This window comes from Mesoplodon mirus (assembly GCF_964341445.2).
Source record: "Mesoplodon mirus genome assembly, chromosome: 10".
NCBI classification, from domain to species: domain Eukaryota; kingdom Metazoa; phylum Chordata; class Mammalia; order Artiodactyla; family Ziphiidae; genus Mesoplodon; species Mesoplodon mirus.
This window is the reverse complement of record NC_138986.1, coordinates 6,331,656-6,351,084: the sequence shown is the minus strand read 5'-3', so window position 1 is coordinate 6,351,084 and position 19,429 is coordinate 6,331,656. Positions and strand designations below refer to the sequence as shown.

Below are 19,429 nucleotides of genomic sequence, written 5' to 3'. Positions count from 1 at the left end.
TGTAGTCTAATAAATTTGGTTCTTTTCGGGAAAAGGCTGCAGAGTAAGGCTCTACTCTCTCTCCATAGTAGTAAGAAAACAATTGTAACTTAATATGGATGTTTCAGTTAGAATGTAACTCTGGTTCCCCAGATTTAATTCTCAGTTTGGTTCCTTTCTCACTGTGGACCCAAGTGAGTCAATTAACCTCTCCATTTCTCATCTGGCTTCAATGATACATTTATGCAGGTAGCTTGATATTCCCAGATGGAAAATGGCATGCCTGCATAAATACCAATGCTTCTGTAAAATAACTGAAAAAGCATAGCACAGTCCTGATCTGCACCATCTTGCCTAATCCTGTAGGTCTCTCTCAATGTGACTCTTCTGCTCCTCACATTTTATTAGCGCTAGGTAATATGCTCATTCTTTATAAAGCACTGACAAAGGATCTACTATAGAGTACGACAGAGCTACTAAATTCTGTTTATCTTTCCCCAATGAGGTTTTTAGGCCATTTTCTTCTTAAGCAAAGAACAAATAAATTAACCCACTGCCCTAAAGATCTTTTTTTTTTCTTTCCACAATTCTTGATAACGCTTCTAAGTGGTCAAATGGATAATATATCAATTTCATTCTGTAGAAAACCAGGGAGATACATTTATGTGTAGAAACAACCACTGAAACAACTGTGGCATTTCACACACAAAAACAAGTTCAAGGCTGGCCAAATCCCTTGTGTAGCCATAGTGATACAAATAGAGTATATAACAGTAAAATTTAGACTTAGTAAAGAAATTGATGAGCCCATGAAAGTGATCTAAAATAATTATGCATTTACAAATATGGCAGCCATTAGTCATTTGCCCATCCAATGTCCATCTCATCTTCTCTCCTTATTTGCAGAAGTATGATTTTGATCGGAGAAGCAATTGACTGAAACCCTCAGATAAACTGGCCTAAGCCAATTATGGCTATCCTGTTTGCCTTTGGGAAACACTTGCTTTTCAAGCTTCCTTTGTAATTATTAGTGGGTCTATGACCAAGTTATAAACAATGTGATGTAAGGGGAAGACTGAAAAGAGGCTTCTAAAAATTATCAATATTATTACTTCCTTTTACAAATAAACGAGACAGGCATGGCTGTTCCCTGTTGTGCTGCCCTGCCTGAAGACTCAATACCACGATACCTGGTTCTGTGACATGAAGGATGGTGGATAGTAAAGGTACAAACAACCCAGTCAATGCTTAAGACAACACTTAAGTCCTTATGGGGTAAGCTGCTGATGAAAGAGTGTTCTATCACTGCTGGTGAACAGAATTGTTAACCAATAAACAAAGCAACCCTGTTTTAAAACATGATACATTTAACTACAACTTAAAATGAAATAGTAAAGTATATAATAAACTTTCTTTAAAAAATCTTATCTTTTCCTTTATGTTTTATAAATGTATTTAGGCTGTGATTTTTGTCAAATGTCCTTTGTAGTCCCAATAAATACTTCTCTTGTAATTGTTTTAACGCTATCATTCTGAACAATGAATAAAATTCTATGTAGCACAACCAAATTCCAATTAAATAGATTAACGACCACATGTCAGTATTGACTGACAGACTTTGGAAAACTTTATCGTATTTTCCATATGAAGTAAATAACTATGTACCTCATTGCCATGACAATACATATATATGAAACTAGAACACTATTCAAACAACGTAACAATTAAATGGGATATTTAGGTAAACTGCTTTAGATCTTGGTTTCTGGTAAACATTCAATAATAGCTATTAATAATACTCATTCCTCATGATATATATAAATATATATATATATTTATATACACACACATACATATACACACAGTAAACCAAAGTACTTTGGGAATAAGGAAATAAAGAATTCAACACACTTTTTAAAATATATATGCATACATTTCAGAATGGCATGATTTAAATTTCCTGCCCACAGTTTTGAGATTTTCACACTAGCATCATAGGTCAGGAGTAAGGCTGGGTATCAAAGGACAAACGGTGAGACACTACAGCACGACCAGGGTACATGCCTGGTAAGTGCCCATCTTTCCAGGGACTTCTGATGCTACTGGGTGTTCTAAAAATAAGCTCTGGGGGTATGCATCTGCAAGATTATTTTCTTTTTCCTCTTTCTTAAAGATTTGTAAAGTAAAATCATTATTTTAAAAAAGTCAGCTACTAATATAGTATAGAGAGTCACCGAAAAAGAAGCAGTGAAAGGCTTCCGCCACTGGAGTCCAACTGAAAATTATTAGCCTGATTGAAATGTCAATGTATTACCAACACTGACCAACATTTATGCAGGCTTCAATTTATTGATATTACTCCAACTAATAACATATGACCAAAGAAAATTTTAGTTCTGAAATATTAAGCATATGATAAAGGTTCTCAATGTAGGAATTTCTACAGTTGAAATAACATAACATAGTGAATAGTGAACATGACATAGTGACTAGCTGTTGGCTAAAGTTGCCTGCAGCTCAGCTGGATAGCATTTTACTTATTTCATACACAGTTTTATATGTATATATAGCGTTTTATCTATTTCAATAGGCAACTTTATATTTTTTTACTTTTTGTTTGTAAACTCTATTAAATGTTTATATCATTGTAATATAGCAAAAATGAACTGTTTTCCAATCCACAAGAACATATTTATTGTTTTTGTTTGTTTGTTTTTCTAATGAGAAGTTCCCTTGGTTTACTAATAACTGTCTATAGTTCTTCAGAAACAAACATGTCCATCTATGATTGTGACTCGAATGACTGCTGGCTGATTATTCTCACTCAAGGATGTTGGCATTACGCCTCAGAGGCCCCCAGTTATTTCTGGAACCCCCAGGTGAATGTTCCCCACACGTGACCACTACCGAGTTTGCCAGCTCCGGCTGTTCTGTTTGACATTCTTGCTGTTCATCTCTTCCTCCAGCTGCTGCTTGCCCACGCAGCTTGACCAAGAGCCAACTGAGGGGCCTCCCTGGGGTCAGCACCAATAATCACTACACAGATGTCCCGGCAAAGAGGGAGGGGCACAGCCAGATAAAGAATGGGATGCCAATTTGAATCTCAGATTTAAAAAATTAATATAGTTATGTTCCATGCAATGTTTGGGACATACTTATACATAAACAAAATATTCATTGTCTATCTGAAATCAAATTTAGGTGAACACCCTGTATATTTGTGTGCTAATCTGGCAGTCCTACCCAGCATCTTCTTGGTGCCAGAATGATGCTGGGCTCCGTTCTCATCCCCAAGCCTGCCTGGCTCTGGCTTTTGCCCTGATTCTCACACAGACTCTGATGAAAAACCTCTTTTGTCCACTCTTTGCTCTCACTCTCCCCTGAACCATGGGGCTCAAGCCAAGTCCAAGGAGCCATTCTGTCCATTCTCCTTTTCTCCCATCTACAGTTTAATTACATATGTGACTTTATTACGTACGTAAGAGTAGGTTTTGATATTAAGGGAAGTAAGTAGACTCCTGGTCAACAATTAATCTCTAACAAATATTAAGTTTAGGAACAGTTATACATTTAGAGTATATTTCTTAATAAATTTCCTCACATAAATTGTTCCTAATCTATAAACCAATTTTAAATAAAGTCCATCATGTCAGGCATTTGTACAACTTACTCTTTATTTCTCCATTTCTCATCAGAAACCTTTTAGCTTTAATGCTATTCCACGGCAGAGTATCTTATTAGAGTGGCAAAGATAAAGTCCTTTTTGAGATAAAGTAATTACAGTGATTGTAGGGGGAAAAAAATCATCCACAGTTCCTGGCTGCCGTAATCTCCTGGCTTCTGATTCATTTTAAGACTAATAAACTGGGTGCAAACAAAAAGGTGTTAATAGCAGATAACTCAGGTTACCTAGAGTTTGTGCTGGAGGGGTTAACAATTTGTAACTTAATCAGAACTGCAGTGCCCTAGAGGCGTAAGTTTACAATGTGAGTTCAGCAGTTGCTTCAATGTGCTTTTGGTAGAAAATCAAAAGTTTTCTTCACTTGAAGAAATGACAATAAGAGCTAATGGTTTCTAGATGTTTATTATGTGCCAGGCACTGTTCTAAATACTTTAATGAGTTAAGTCATTAAACCTCACAACTTTAATGACATTTTTACTTCCAATTGATGACAAGGAAACTGAGACATAAAGAAGTTAAGCAACTTGCCCCAAGTCACACAGCCAGTAAGTGACAGAACCAGAATTCAAATGCAGAACATCTGATGGACAAAAGGACCACAGAGGCTATTCTCTCCAGGTCTTTGTTCCCAGGCAATTCCGAGCCCCATACAGTATTCCAAGGCAGAACACTATGTTCTGTGTGTTCTCTCATCTCCCTTCTACATCCTTTCTATCTTGTAATTATTTTTAGAGTCAATAAATGATTTTACTCATAAACATCCTTACCATATTTTAAGCCTGTTTCCTTTTAGAAACAGTAGTTTCTTCCTACCACAGAAGCTTTGTTTTCCACAGGAGGTACAACCCATCTAGACTGTGGGCAGTGGCTGGAGCGTGATGGGAGAAGGGACAGGACATCTCATCCCAGCGTAGGAGAGAACACCGCTGGGACTCAGTGAGCAGAAGCCTGCAGGGCTCAGGAGGAGGAACCCTCTTAAGGTGATTCCCTGGGACAGAATCCTCATCATCAACATCACATCTACCTAAATTTCACCAGCCCAAGCAAATTTTTTAACAGGTCACACAGTCTCTGGTAGTCTTGTGTTTATATACGCTGGTGCTGGGAAATCTGTGAGAGCTTGAGCTAAGAGCTTTTGTCCTTACCAGAAGGCTCGCTCTTCAGCCCACACACTTATAATTTAACAACAGGACAGACAGTAGAAGGAACCATGCCTACTGACATTCTAACCTTGAATTTGGCAGGATTCCAGGAGAAAGGGAGAGGGAAACATATCTTTAAGTATCTCAGTGCTGTTTCTTTTTCCAATACGAATTCCTTCTTTGATGTCTAGTTATTCTAAAAACAGTGTATAGTCTACACACCTTGGAAAACCTTATTTTTTCTGCCCACTTTTCTGAATTAAAAAAAAAGGCTCTGAGCATATGATTTACACATCATTTGATGTTCCACACTAATGAGGGAAACAGTGATGACATAGGTTATTTAAAATCATTCATTTTATTATTCAAGAAGACAATCAGAAATGTATACGCATGGATAAAGCCACCTCCCTCTGTGGTCAACCCTGTGTCGTTTCTGGGTGGACCTACGTGGACCATCTTTGAATAGGCAATTGAAAACTGGCTGCCTGCCGTGTTTTTCCAATCAGTTGTTGTTCGATGTTTTCCAGTGAGTGTTCATTTTTCTAAAGGCTATTTCAGTTAATGGAAACCCTGGTCAAGGTCACCATGAATTAAAGAAGATCATTTGACCTGGAGACAGAAGAAAACCTGGTGTTTTCTGTAAGCTAATTCTCAACTAACTCTCAAGGTCAGGCCAAAACTTCAGACCTCAGTTTCCCCATCCTTAACACTGTGACAGAAATGGCTGTCCTTCTTTCTTGCCAATTTATTATGAGTTTCACATTAAATATGAAACATTTCAACAATTCAACCTTAGAGCATTACGTATGAGAGGCGGCTCATTCTCTCGCATGTACAACTTAAATAGTGTTGAGGAAATGTTGGAATTATGAATAAATCCCCAACAACAGCAAAAAGTAATTAGGAGGTTACTATTGAGACTCATGAAGGCCATGGGGCTTATTGCAGACAGATTTATTCTAACCAGAAAAAATAAAATTATGATTTAAAATAATAAACCAGGTGGGTAAGTAGGTTCCAATTTTCCTCACTGTGTATTAAAAAGCTCCTTGCAGAAGCTCAGGTAAACCACAATCTGTTCCCTATAACTAGGCAGCTACGCATGATCCTATTTCTTTTTTCTTTTTTTTCCTGACCAGAGGAAACTGTGTACATTGTAGATCTTTATAAATTTTGGGCAAATGAAACCTAACAGTTTTCTATTCTCTGCTTAGAAACCCTTCCTCTTAGCAAAATCCCACACCTGCTCCATCATTTCTAAGACTAAACTTGCAGACCAACTGCCAGTGTGATTAGTCAGCTGCTCACAGAGATACTGTTTGAAGGTATTACTGAGTGTGTTTCTTTTGTTATTAATAAAAAAATGAAATGCCTGGTCTACTTATTTGTTGGGTACCAGTTATGCTACATCTAGTAACTGTACTGAAACTCTGGATTAAATGAATAATCTTCAAATCATCTTTGATTCTATTTTCTTAATCCTTAAGGGTATTTTTTCTAAGAACATTCTTGAATGATATTTTAAATACAAGGAAAGTAGTTGAATAATAGAACATTTATTAGCAGATTTGTATAGCAAGCAATCTATCCTAAAAAAAGGGCCAGGGCTTTGGAGAAATACAGAAAAGACTTTTCACTTCTGGCACCAACATTTGTTAACCATGTAACTTTGAACTCATTACTTAACTTTGTGGAGTCTCCTTATTAAAAGCATTGGATAATGATATCTACTTTTCAGGTCTGTGGTGAGAATTAGAGAAAAATACAAGTACCAGAATATAAATGTAAGGAAGGAAGTCAGTAAACTGTGGCAAAACAATCATACTTACTATGATTAATATGATTATAAAATGCCAAATAGAATTTCTAAAGTTTGTGGATCTATTGAATCAATGTGTGAAAGTTCAAACTCAGATGCCATCCGCTACAGGCAACACACCACATGAGGTGTTGGAAATAAGACAGGGACCCAAACTGACAAGTTATCTGATCTTATGAGGCTTACAGACTCTTAGAATATAGACAGATAGACAATTGCATAGAATGTAGGACAGAAGTTTAATGATATCTGAATTACATTTTTGAGTAATTCCACCATTTCCCCAGGCTTGAGTCAGAGATCCACACTTTCCCCTTGACTTGGTATGTCCTTCAGGTTCTTTCACAATGCTCCCTTACATCCAGTAAGGGTGATTAATTAATTAATAGGTGATTAATTAACCTCTTTGCCTTTGATCTGTCACCAGCCTCAATCCCAGTGACAAACTGTTACAGCACCAAGAAATAGTCTTAAAACATCGTTTTGTACGTGGTCTTTGTTTGTGACGCTTTGCCTTTGTTCCTGCTGCCTGCAGAATAAAATCTAAATGCTCTAGCCATCACTGGGGCCTGATGTGCCCACGGGGGTGCTGCTCTACACTTCAGCCCCTAATCACCTGTAAAAGTCTTTGTCCTTCTGTGCCTCCTGGGCTGTGCTCTCAGCACTGAGCTGACCAGAATGCCCTCTGCTCCCCTACACACATTGGCATCCACATTACATTTAGCCAAATCCTACACAACTATCACGCTAAAGCCATGAACTACTGTGCCTATGTTTTATATCAGGGGCCAGTTGGCAAACCTTTTCTCTAAAAGGCCAGAGAGTAAACATGTCTGGTGTTGTAGGCCATCCAGTCAACTCTGATCTAGGGCACAATAAAGGTACAGACAACGTGCACATATGTGGGAGGGGCTGTGTTCTGACAGAACTTTATCACGACGCTGGAATTTAAATTTCATGTCCTGTTCACGTGTCACACAATACTACTGACATTTCCCAACCACTTAAAAATATCAAAACCATTCTCAGGTTGAGGACTGCACAAAACAAGCAGAGGCGGCAACACATCGTGCTTTCCAACCCTGTTTTATATGCATACTGGTCCTTGATCCACAACTTTCCTTTTCATTTTTTTTATGGAGAGTCACTTACCTCAAGTGCACCAACCTTAAATGAAGAGTCCAAAAATTTTTGACATATGCATACAACCATGTTCCTATCACACAGATCGAGATGTGAAACATTTCCAGGATCTTAGAAGGATCCTTCTTGGCTGCTTCTAAAAGACACCCCCAACCTCTTTTTGATAAAAAATCAGCCTCTATATTCCCTTTCAATAGGCCTGGATTAAAGAAATGGGGGCAATGACCCTGTAGTACCTAAAATTTACAGAGCAGTATATTTTTAAATGAAACTTCAGATACCATTAACCATTACAACCACATAGAAGTCAATTTTTCAGTAATGGGTGATATCTGATTAGAAACCCTGAAAGGCAACTCTGGAAATACACATTCATTTTTCAGGGCAGCTTGCGCATGCCACTTCTCCTTACCTGGGCCAAGGTGAGCGTCGCTTGTTGGCAGGTGCTGCACCGCACCCTGAGCTTTCCTGGCTGTACTCCTTGACAGGGGCCTTTGCAGTAGACATAAAAGCTGTTGTAGGTTGGTCTACCTGCTGGGAAAAAAAGAAAGCAGAGGAAGTAGCCAATCAATGCTGAATCCAAATTTAGACAAATTTTAAAACTAACTCCTCAGGAACATTTTGAAACATTAGAGGGATAAATATTATAATGAAGATACAACTAGTTAATTTATTAGGTTGGCCAAAAAGTGCCTTAGGTTTTTAAGTAAAAATAAAAGACACATTTTTCATTTTCACCAAGAACTTTATTGAACAATGTATTCACCCTTTTGTTCCACTACCTTCTGTCATTTTTCAGGCAACTTCATAATTCCAACTTCCCAAAACTTTTTATCTTTTTGAGCAAAGAACTGCTCCAGGTGCCTTTTATAGTCTTCCAGGGAATTGAAATTTTTTCTATTAAGAGAATTTTGTAAAGACCTAAATAAATGGAAATCCAAAGGTGCAATGCCTGGTGTATGCAGTGGATGAATCAGAACTTCTCAGCCAAGCTGTAACAGTTTTTGCCTGGTCATCAAAGAAACATGCGGTCTTGTGTTATCCTGATGGAAGATTATGTGCTTTCTGTTGACTAATTCTGGACGCTTTTTGTCGAGTGCTGCTTTCAGTTGGCGTAACTGGGAGCAGTACTTGTTGGAATCAATCGTTTGGGTTCTGGAAGGAGCTCATAATAGAGGACTCCCTTCCAATCCCACTATATACACAATGTCACCTTCTTTGGATGAAGACCAGCCTTTGGCGTGGTTGGTGGTGGTTCATTTCACTTGCCCCACAATCTCTTCCATTCCATATTATTGTACAGCATCCACTTTTCAATGCCTGTCACAATTTGTTTGAAAAACGGAACATTTTCATTACATTTAAGAGGAGAATTGCATGAGGAAATATGGTCAAGAAGGGTTTTTTGCTTAACTTATGTGGAACCCAAACATCAAAGCGATTAACATAATCAAGCTGGTGCAAATGATTTTCAATGCTTGATTTGGATATTTTGAGTCTGTTGGCTATCTCCCGTGTGGTATAACGTTGACTGTTCTCAATTAATGTCTCAATTTGATTGCTATCAACTTCTAACGGACTGTGGAGCATCGTCCAGCAAGAAATCTCCAGCACAAAACTTCACAAACCACTTCTGACACGTTCAATCAGTCACAGCACCTTCTCCATACACTGCACAAATCTTTTTTTTTGCATTTCAGTTGCATTTTTACCTTTCTTGAAATAAAAAAAGCATAATATGCCAAAAATGTTGCTTTTTTCTTCCATCTTCAATACTAAAATGGCTACACAAAACTTTGCCAATTTTGATAAATCTTTTTTTAAATGCACGCTGATTTGACAGCTGTCACATACAATCTAACAATTCGAATTAAGTTAAAGACAACTAAGTGCTACTAGAGCCATCTTATGGAAAAAACCAAACAAACCTTTTGGCCAACCCCAATAGAAAATCTAGTTTTATGCTCAAAAGAGGGACAATTTTTTCTTCTTCTTGCCAACAGCCCTGTGACTTATTCAGCAAAGCAGCAGCCTGCTGCCGGAAGAGCTGGCCAAGGGTATTTGCAACACAGGGAAATTAAACGCACACTTTGCTGTTGAAGTTTTTAAAAGGACAAGAATCTAAGACCATTGGAAATTTAGGGACCACTGCTCCTGAATTTTATTTCATGTGTCTGTACCCAGTTTTGAAGGCTCCAGATATTTTTCTCTTAAAATCTTATTTATAGGGACAAACTACCCCTTTTCTCATGATATGAATGGTAATGATCACAGTTTGCTGAGTTTCCAATGAGACTTTCCAACACAGAGTCACACATAAAGTAAAGCAAAAGCCCTGAGGGGCTTAGCAGACTCAGCGATTGTGTGCAAAAATGGGTTCTTTGCATTTCATAAGTGTCCTCTACCTAGACAAATGCCATTCAAATAATACATTTTCAAGAGCAAAAGCTGCACACAAAAAATAGATAGTTAAACATCTCTGATCATTTCTCTCAAATGTCACCATACAGGAAAATATTATTCCTGTCACCATACAGGAAAAAATTAGGGGAATATTTTTGAACTGTTCCACACTTCTACATCTACAAGGAACTAACTTTATTCAGACACACTTACCAGTGAAATAACTAACTTCCAAATTTCTAAAATTACCAAATAGTTCTTTTAATCCTTACTTTACTTCTTAATGGGTGGGGCTAACATGAAAGGTCATGGCATAAGGATTTGTTTAAAATTTTACTAGTATCACCAAGAACATTTAGAAATAATGAATAGTAAGTATGTTTGATCATTATGAGCAAAAACTTTCAGACTTTCAAATGCATATGGTTTATTGAAAACAATTAGTACAAAAATAATGAGAAAACAAAAAAGATCCTCAAGTCTTACGTAGCTCCATTTGCTTTACTAATTTACAAAAAGTGCCTCTGTAGACATATTTAAGTGTCATTTGTTTAGCCATCTTTACTAATACTATAGGTGACAATAGTTTGTAAAATGTAAAGCACAATAAAGATGTCAAGTTTTATAATTTTATTATTTATTGGTAATATATTTGTAATTATTAATTTTCAGAGATTACTATTTAGTTTCAGTGTGAAAAGGAAGATGAATTATAAATATATATTTGTATTGATAAAAAACTATGATTTTCTGACACTTTTTTGCAGCTTTAGTGCCTTAATATGCAAGATATTCAAGTCTATAAATATCACATTGTTATTAGCAAATATAATAATTAGATAAAATATATTCTTAAGGTTTTATGTATATCATAAATGCAACAGATAGAACCATATATTAAAGCTATAGAAATACTATAACAACTGACAGAAGATCACAAGAACTCTGACAATTTTAATGTGTACCATGACAAGCTTAGTGAAGAAGGTAGGAGCCTTTATCATTAAAACTTGTATCAGCAATATGAACAAAGCCAATTCACAATTTTTACAACCTACTGTAAAGGTTAAACAGAAAAAGAGGGGGGAGGAAGAGAAAGAGTGGAAAATGAACACTTACAAAGGGGAGTCGGGGTTGCAGAGACACTAGCATTGTTGAAAGAGTGTATTAGCAACGACTTGACGAAGCATCTCAGAAACTGCAGGAAACTAAATGACTCTTCTCTCTCCCTTAGGGCAACAGCAACGTTGGCAATATTGTTTCAGCTAATGATAGAGCCAGGCAGAATATGAAGATTGGGATACCCACCTCTGTGTGCCACAACCTGCACTAAAGTCCTTGAGAAGTTAGTCAGAAAAAACTGCATGCCCATGCCCTTGCCCTAGAAGCATACAAGATGACATGCAATCTATTACATAGTGCTTCCCAGAGCCAGCACAAGCTGGGGATTAATAGCCAGTCTAAGGAAGATCAAGGTCAGGCCAGTCTTGGTTACAGCACATTTCAAGCTGTTGGCTCTACTCGGTCAAGCAGTGGGGGCTTCCGGCAAATCTTAGGAGCCCCTTTTCAGGATGGCTTCCCCACCTCGTTGCCTACATCACACTATTTCAGGTTGGCAAGCTTCTCTGTGCCATGCTGAGGTCTGGAGTGCAGAGGACAGGAAAAAGCACAAACAGCATCCTGACCATCTTCTGGGCAATGTTCCCATTAGCCTGATGGAAGGGTCTAAGGTACAGACTCTTAAAAATGGAGCTGTAGCTCCTAAAGGAACAAGCAAGGCAATGGGAAGAATGACCCCCCAAACTTTCCTCTATGTATATAGCTGTCTCCAGTCAATAACAGGAATCTTCCCCTTCTCAAACTTCTGTTTGGATCTTAAAATTATTTTTCTCTCCTAATCAACTCTTCCATATTGCAACCCCTTCGCTGCCCAAAATAATCAAAGCAGCTTGTGTTTGTGTTATAGATTTCCCTTTTTTTTTATATAATAAGTTTTCAAACCTAGAGAAATATTTCAAAAATCTTACAAATTATAACCTTCCCTGTAATTTTCTTATTGTGAACTTTTTGCCATATTTTGTGTGCACACTCTGTGTGTTTGTGTGTGTGTACATTTACATACATACACATATATACTTTTATGGCTGAATGATTTTTAATTAAGTTGCAGACATGATGCTACTTCACCCCTAAATCCTCCAACACCCTAAAAAGAAGAACTTTTTTCACCTAAAACAAGAGTTTTTGAGTGATTTGGTTGTTTCAGCTGTTCTATTCATGGTCTGATTGGGTATATTTTAAGTATACCTTACAGAACACTACAGTGGCTTGCAAGCTGTTAAAAGGTGTCAAGCCAAAATATTGGGGAATCTTTAGTCAGACCATTTTATTTTATTTTATTGTTTAAAATTTAATTTTATTTATGTTTTTATACAGCAGGTTCTTATTAGTTATCCATTTTATACATATTAGTGTATATAAATCAATCCCAATCTCCCAATTCATCACACCAACACCACCACCCTGCCACTTCTCCCCCTTGGTGTCCATACGTTTTTTCTCTACATCTGTGTAGTCAGAACATTTTAGGTGATGCCAAGTTAACCATGTGCTCTCGCTGCAGGACTTTGCAGACTCCGTGAAGACAGGAATTATGGAGCATAGCACGTGCCTAACTTTATCAGACTTCAGAAGTCTTCCTTTTATGGAGCATCTTGTGTAAATGCATTTCTCAGAAACAATTTGGAAAAAAATTTGGAGGAAGGGCACAACCCACTGTGTAGGGCTTCATTTACAGCAAGCCCAACTGCTAAAGTTTATAAACACAGATTTATTAGACACCCTGCTGAAGAGCCTGCTTACAATTAAGTTCTCCCCTCCAGCCCAAGCCATCAATAAACTTACATAATTATTTTATCATGAACCAGAAGGGTTAGTCTACGATGAAATTATTTTACAGTGTATTCGTTTCATTCAGACGTTCATTTTTTTTTTTTTTTCCTGGATAGAAGTTAAAAACACAGTTAGTGTGCAGGGCTCTGTTAAAGTGTGAGTCCCTATGTCCCTTCAAAGCATCCATAAGGCTTCCTTAGCTTTATCATTTTATCATTATCTTTAGGTTTTCTCTCCCACTTTGTCTGATTAACATAATCCTTCCTCAAGTCTTTTCTTTTCTCTCATTCTCTTTTCTTGTTGTCTTGGTCCAAAAAATTGCCAAAAGCATTAACAATATTCACCACTTATCGAGTAAAGCCCCTATTCAAAAAGAATATACTATTTGCATCGTCTTTTTGAAAAATGAGCATAACATGCACAGTTTCCATTTTTAATGTATTTTAGATAATGGGCTTACAGCCTGAAGACGTTGTTTTAATAAGATAAATGAATACTTAAGAAAACTCATTCTGACTCTGATGAAAACTTTTCATTGACCTCAGAAGTTTCCATCACAGAGAATCAAGTGTTTAATTGCCTGGATAATTTGTTTTCTAGGGGAGAAGACAGTGAGATTTAACATATTTTATACCTAGGTAAAATAATGTTCAGTATCAATACACTATAAAACAACAGGAACACAACTGATTTAAAATTATTTTATCACATATGAGCTTATTAAAATATTAAGTAGAACAAGCTGCCCATGAGAACTTTCTGTGGCCACGGAAATGTCCTCCATCTGCATTCTCCCATACAGTAGCCATTAGTTACAAGGGCCTATTGAGAATTTGGCTAGGAACTACTAAGGAACGACTCTTTTAAAAAAAAATTTGAAGTAATTTATATTAGCACAGCCATATGTGGGTAGAAGCTACTAAATTGGACAGCACAGAAAAGAATAAATAAAAATGATGTGTCTTGTCTCCTCTCTCCCTGCCTTGTCAGACACACAGTTAACAATATTAAGAAGATTCTTCTGTCACACTGAGAAGTCCAGTAGCCGGCTGTTAAGTGTACTGATATACAAACAATGTTGGCTGGAGAGAAGGGGAAGGGGGAAGGTTTGAACTTGAGGCACTGTGAGGGAGGACAGAGGTGGGTGGAGACCTGGGTACTTTCTAGTCTCAGAGGTAGAACAGAGCTTCTCTCCATCCCTTCCTCCACCACGTCCCCATTCCCGACACCAACTGGGGTACTGCTCACCCTCCACCCATCTCCACTGTCATCACCATCTTTGAAATCTGACCCATATATTCAAGGTCCAGTTGGAATGGCACTTCCTATAAAAATTCTTCCCTTGATTTCCCCGAAAGTAAAAGATATTTCCCTAAATAATTACATCTAAGAGTAGGAAAGGATCCAGCTTAGTCTTGTCACCTTTAAGCAGTAGACTTGTCCTAACATCAGGAAACCAGCATCTAATAAGGAGGAGTCCCTGGAATGAAGCATCTTTCACAGCCTTCATCCACCTCCTCCCCACTGTTTAGCCTGGCACTTAGTATTTTCATCTCTTGCCCTCCTGCCTCCTTCTGACTATAGCTTAGTTCTGTATTTTAAGTGCTGAGGATATGATCACTGTCTGCACCACTTAGCTCCATTGATCAGCTCTAACTGGCCATGTTCCCTCAGTTTACCCCTTCCCCTAGCTGCTTAGGGAGTAACCGCAGTCCTGTTTGATTCCTACGAGCCCACTGTGGAACAGACCCATGGCCAGAGTTTCTGAACTTGTGACCTTGACCCTGTGATACGGAACTACGGCACAGAGAATCTTCTCCTCCAACATTTACCAGAATTCTTGCTCTTGTATTTCTGGATGGTGGTCCTTCAGCCTGTGCTCAGCAGCATTTGCTGAAATATATGACTCATGAAAAAAATAAATATACATTGAATGAACAAAATCAATACCATCTCTGAAGCCCAGCAAGCTCATCTTTGCACAACCCATTTTTCCTTATATTGGCCTGATAGTATCCATTAGTTCTAGTTGGAACAATGTGTATTGAATTAATTAGTCTAAGGCAGTTCCACATGAAATCCATTCAATGCACACTGCTGGAATCATCTCTTCTGTATGAAACCTGCTTTGGATCATTAAAAACATGGAGATCATGTCCACTCCAACCTAACGTAAATTGGAAAAAGAATTTCCCCCCACATTCACTATGTACTTGTCCCACGTTTCCTATTGTTACAACTCCCCCTTATGCAACACTGTACCCTTTTTCATATGTTCCAAATGACTAGGGCAGTTCCTTGAACTTAGTAAACATTCAATAAATATTTGCCAGGTCAATAAATTCTCCCACATTTTAAATGATCTGAAAGTTGTAGCAGGTATGATAGTATGAGAGCAAAATTCATATTAAATAGAATGTAGTCATGATTACCAAATATTTAGAACATCCTTCCACCAGCCAAAATTACTGGATTAACTTCACATATCCTTCAAAATATTAGTATATTTTAAATGTAATATTATCTTAAAATATTATCTTAAATATCATCTTAAGATCACAAATGACTAGTATGATAAATAAAAGTAGAACAAAAAAGAATACTTAAAAAGTTCAGGTAGAAATTAGTATAAGTGAAAAAAATTGTGTTATGAAAATTTGTAAGTGGAACTACTTTAAAGGAGGACAGTTATTACACATAAACACTTTTATTTCAATCCTTATACAACGGGTTACTACACCCACTGAATCCAGCTACACCAGTCCATGCTTTCATTTTATTTTTTTAACATATTTATTGGAGTATAATTGATTTACAATGCTGTGTTAGTTTCTTCTGTATAACAAGGTGAATCAGCTATATGTATACATATATCCCCATGTCCCCTCCAGCTTGCGTCTCCCTCCCACCCTCCCTATCTCACCTCTCTAGGTGGTCACAAAGCACCAAGCTGATCTCCCAGTGCTATGCAGCTGCTTCCCACTAGCTATCTATTTTACATTTAGTAGTTTATATATGTCAGTGCTACTCTCTCACTTCATCCCAGCTTCCCCTTCCCCATCCCCATGTCCTCAAGTCCATTCTCTACGTCTGTGCCTTTATTCCTATCCTGACCCTAAGTTCATCAGAACCATTTTTTTTTTTTTAGATTCCATATATATGTGTTAGCATATGGTATTTGTGTTTCTCTTTCTGACTGACTTCACACTGTATGACAGACTAGGTCCATCCACCTCACTACAAACAACTCAATTTCATTTCTTTTTATGGCTGAGTAATATTCCATTGTATATATGTGCCACATCTTCTTTATCTATTCATCTGTCGATGAACACTTAGGTTGCTTCCACATCCTGGCTATTGTAAATAGAGCTGCAGTGAATATTGTGGTACATGTCTGTTTTTGAATCATGGTTTTCTCAGGGTATACGCCCAATGGTGGGATTTCTGGGTCATCTGGTAGCTCTAGTTTTAGTTTTTTAAGGAACCTCCATACTGCTCCATAGTGGCTGTATCAATTTACATTCCTACCAACAGTGCAAGAGGGTTCCCTTTTCTCCACACCCACTCCAGTATTTATTGTTTGTAGATATTTTGATGATGGCCATTCTGACCGGTGTGAGGTGATACCTCATTGTGGTTTTGATTTGCACAGCAAAGGAAACCATAAACAAGATGAAAAGACAACCCTTAGAATGGGAGAAAACATTTGCAAACGAAGCAACTGACAAAGGATTAATTTCCAAAATATACAAGCAGCTCATGCAGCTCAATATCAAAAAAACAAACAACCTAATCCAAAAATGAGCAGAAGACCTAAATAGACATTTCTCCAAAGAAAACATACAGATTGCCAACAAACACATGAAAGAATGCTCATCACTAATCATTAGCGCATGCTTTTAACGTGCCTCATTTTACCTCCTGCAGAGTAACCAGGTAATGTTGTATTATAAACAACTTCCAATTATATAACCATCCACCCAGTGTATGCACTTTGAAAACAAGGTTAGCAATCTCTAAGGAGACTCTACCCTTAAAGTTATAACTTAATTCTCAATTTTTGTGCTAGGGTTTTTTAAATTAATGTATCTGCAACATAGTTTCATCTGGTGAGGCAAAAACTGCTGATTAAACCTAATGCCTTTGCCTGGTTTTTGTTGTTGTTGTTGCCAGTTTATTTTTTCATTATTCATCATTATTCATTTTAAAAGTCATAACCAAACCTCCGTTGCCCAGACAAAAATGTAGAGTGAAGCATAATTTAAGGAGTAGGTTTAAATAAATAACCAGGCTTGAAGCCAACTGGGGTAAATCTAGTCACTTATTCTTCCCAGAAATGGACTCGGGCAGGGGATGGTTAAGGTGTGTGCTAGAAAAGTCTCAGCTCTTCAACATGTTGAGTGAACGTTCATAACTCATATTTAGATGGAAGAAAAAATTGATGCTGCAGATGCCTATGTACAATTTCCTCGGGATATAATCTCTATAGCCCAGGACGTGTCCATCTAGGTCCAGCCCAAGCCTTGCCTTGTCACCTTCGGCAAATCAACTGACCCTAAATGCTGTTTTCTTATCTGCAAAATGGAGATGATAATAGTGCCTAACTCTTAGGCTTTTGTGAGAATTTTAAAAAGAATAATACAGATGCAGCACTCAGCACAGTGTCTGATACACATAAGCTCTTCTTCTTTGTTGTCAAAAAATATGGAACTTGAGTTATTCCCAGGTACTCATACCTGTGAGCACTTCATCCCCCTGCCTCCTCAGGTGACCATTTTCCTGCTTTTATAAATGTTGGTTCTTATACACTATCTCCATCATAAACCTACCTCTAAATATTTAGAAATATCTGAGGTATAGTTCTTTTTAAAACTGCTTCAAAACCAACCAAGCCCTTTACCATGAAATATTTAATAATATTATGGAATATAAACCATAATGGAAAGTCTTTAAATTGATTTAAAGGTACTAGAGTCACATTTTTCCATGAATCACTATTGTTATGCAAGCAATACATGTGGATTGTAGAAAAATTAGGAATGACAATAGTAAACAATGATATGGATCCCATCTAGTGGATAATATTTTCAAGCTGGCTAATGCACTTGAAAAAATAAAGTATTTCCAAAATAAAAACTGTTTTTTATTGCATGGTTTGTAAAATGGTACTGAAGGAGATTCAAAATGGGTTCCAAAATTTCACCTTAATGGCAGACTTGCTTATATTAGTGCTTATTCTTCTTTGAAAGATAAGCATGATCATCACCACTTTATAAATGAGGAAACACAAGTTCAAAGAGATTGAGTGCCATCCCCAAGACAGCCATTGGGTAGTCAGAGATATGAATATAAGTGTTCCTGATTACAAAGCCTATGCTTTCTCCTCGACTACGTGATAATAACCTTGACTAGGGTGCTAATTATTATTAAATTCTGTAGGGATTTATTCAGTGGCTGTAAAAAGTGGCACTTGAACACAGGTTGGCAATTAAGCACCGTTGTCAGCAATCACTGACTGCTTCAGAATCAGTCTCACCACCCCACTTCCCTCATTCAATCAGCACTACAGGTTTCATGGAAATTTCCATTAATGTTTTACAGCACTGGCATTCAGCAAGAATATGTAGGTACAGCAATTATCAATAAAGAAAGGTAAATCTCATTTTTCAGAGGTAGCACATATTCTAAAATTGTAAGTTATACCAAATGGTAGTCTATGGCATAACATTAGAATCAATAGAATTTTTAATTTATTTTTATAGAAGTGATACCTTTCTTGATATTTTAAAAATGATTTTAAAACCTCCTTATTTTAAATGTTCTAAGTGTTAGTGAAACCTGTGAAGAAAATGAACACTCAAAGGAATGGCATCAATTAGAGAATAACAAGCAAGGTATGACCCTCCCCACTCCCACATTCTGGATCGTATTTCATTTACAATAGCCAATATCTGCAGTTTGATAAAATTATTTCATTTAAGTATAATATTTCCAATCTTCACTACTACCATTAAATATCCTCTTACAAATTCCAATGTTTTACATATCCTATTTTGCCCGTACCACATGATAATACAAAATATGTAACGTTAATAAATCCGACCTTTCCCAGTACTGATTTCAAAATGTCTTTGGTGGTAATTGAGATTCATAAAGTCTCTACTATTCCTTAAATATTAGAAAAATTAGTTTTCTTCAGGGACATGGTGATTAGTTAGAAATGTAAGATGATGTCATCATGCTGAGGGAAAACTACAAAACTATTGTCTTCTCTTGATCAAGGCTGATAATGCTGTGCATAATGTAGGCTTCTAAAAGTACACATTAGAATCACTCTGGCCAAAACACTCTTCACAGCTATTC

General features: G+C 37.1%; 1 protein-coding gene across 7 annotated transcripts in view; it reads right to left on the bottom strand.

The window, feature by feature from the left end:
* The window catches only part of PRKN (parkin RBR E3 ubiquitin protein ligase), a 1,310,471-nt gene that overhangs the window by 819,351 nt on the left and 471,691 nt on the right, over nucleotides 1-19,429 (bottom strand). For 6 of the 7 annotated variants that reach the window (XM_082633514.1, XM_082633517.1, XM_082633516.1 and 3 more), the window contains exon 4: nucleotides 8,181-8,302. In XM_082633514.1, the coding sequence (XP_082489640.1) occupies nucleotides 8,181-8,302 (122 nt within the window). The remainder of the gene's footprint in view (nucleotides 1-8,180; nucleotides 8,303-19,429) is intronic. The other variant, XM_082633515.1, reaches the window with a different exon arrangement.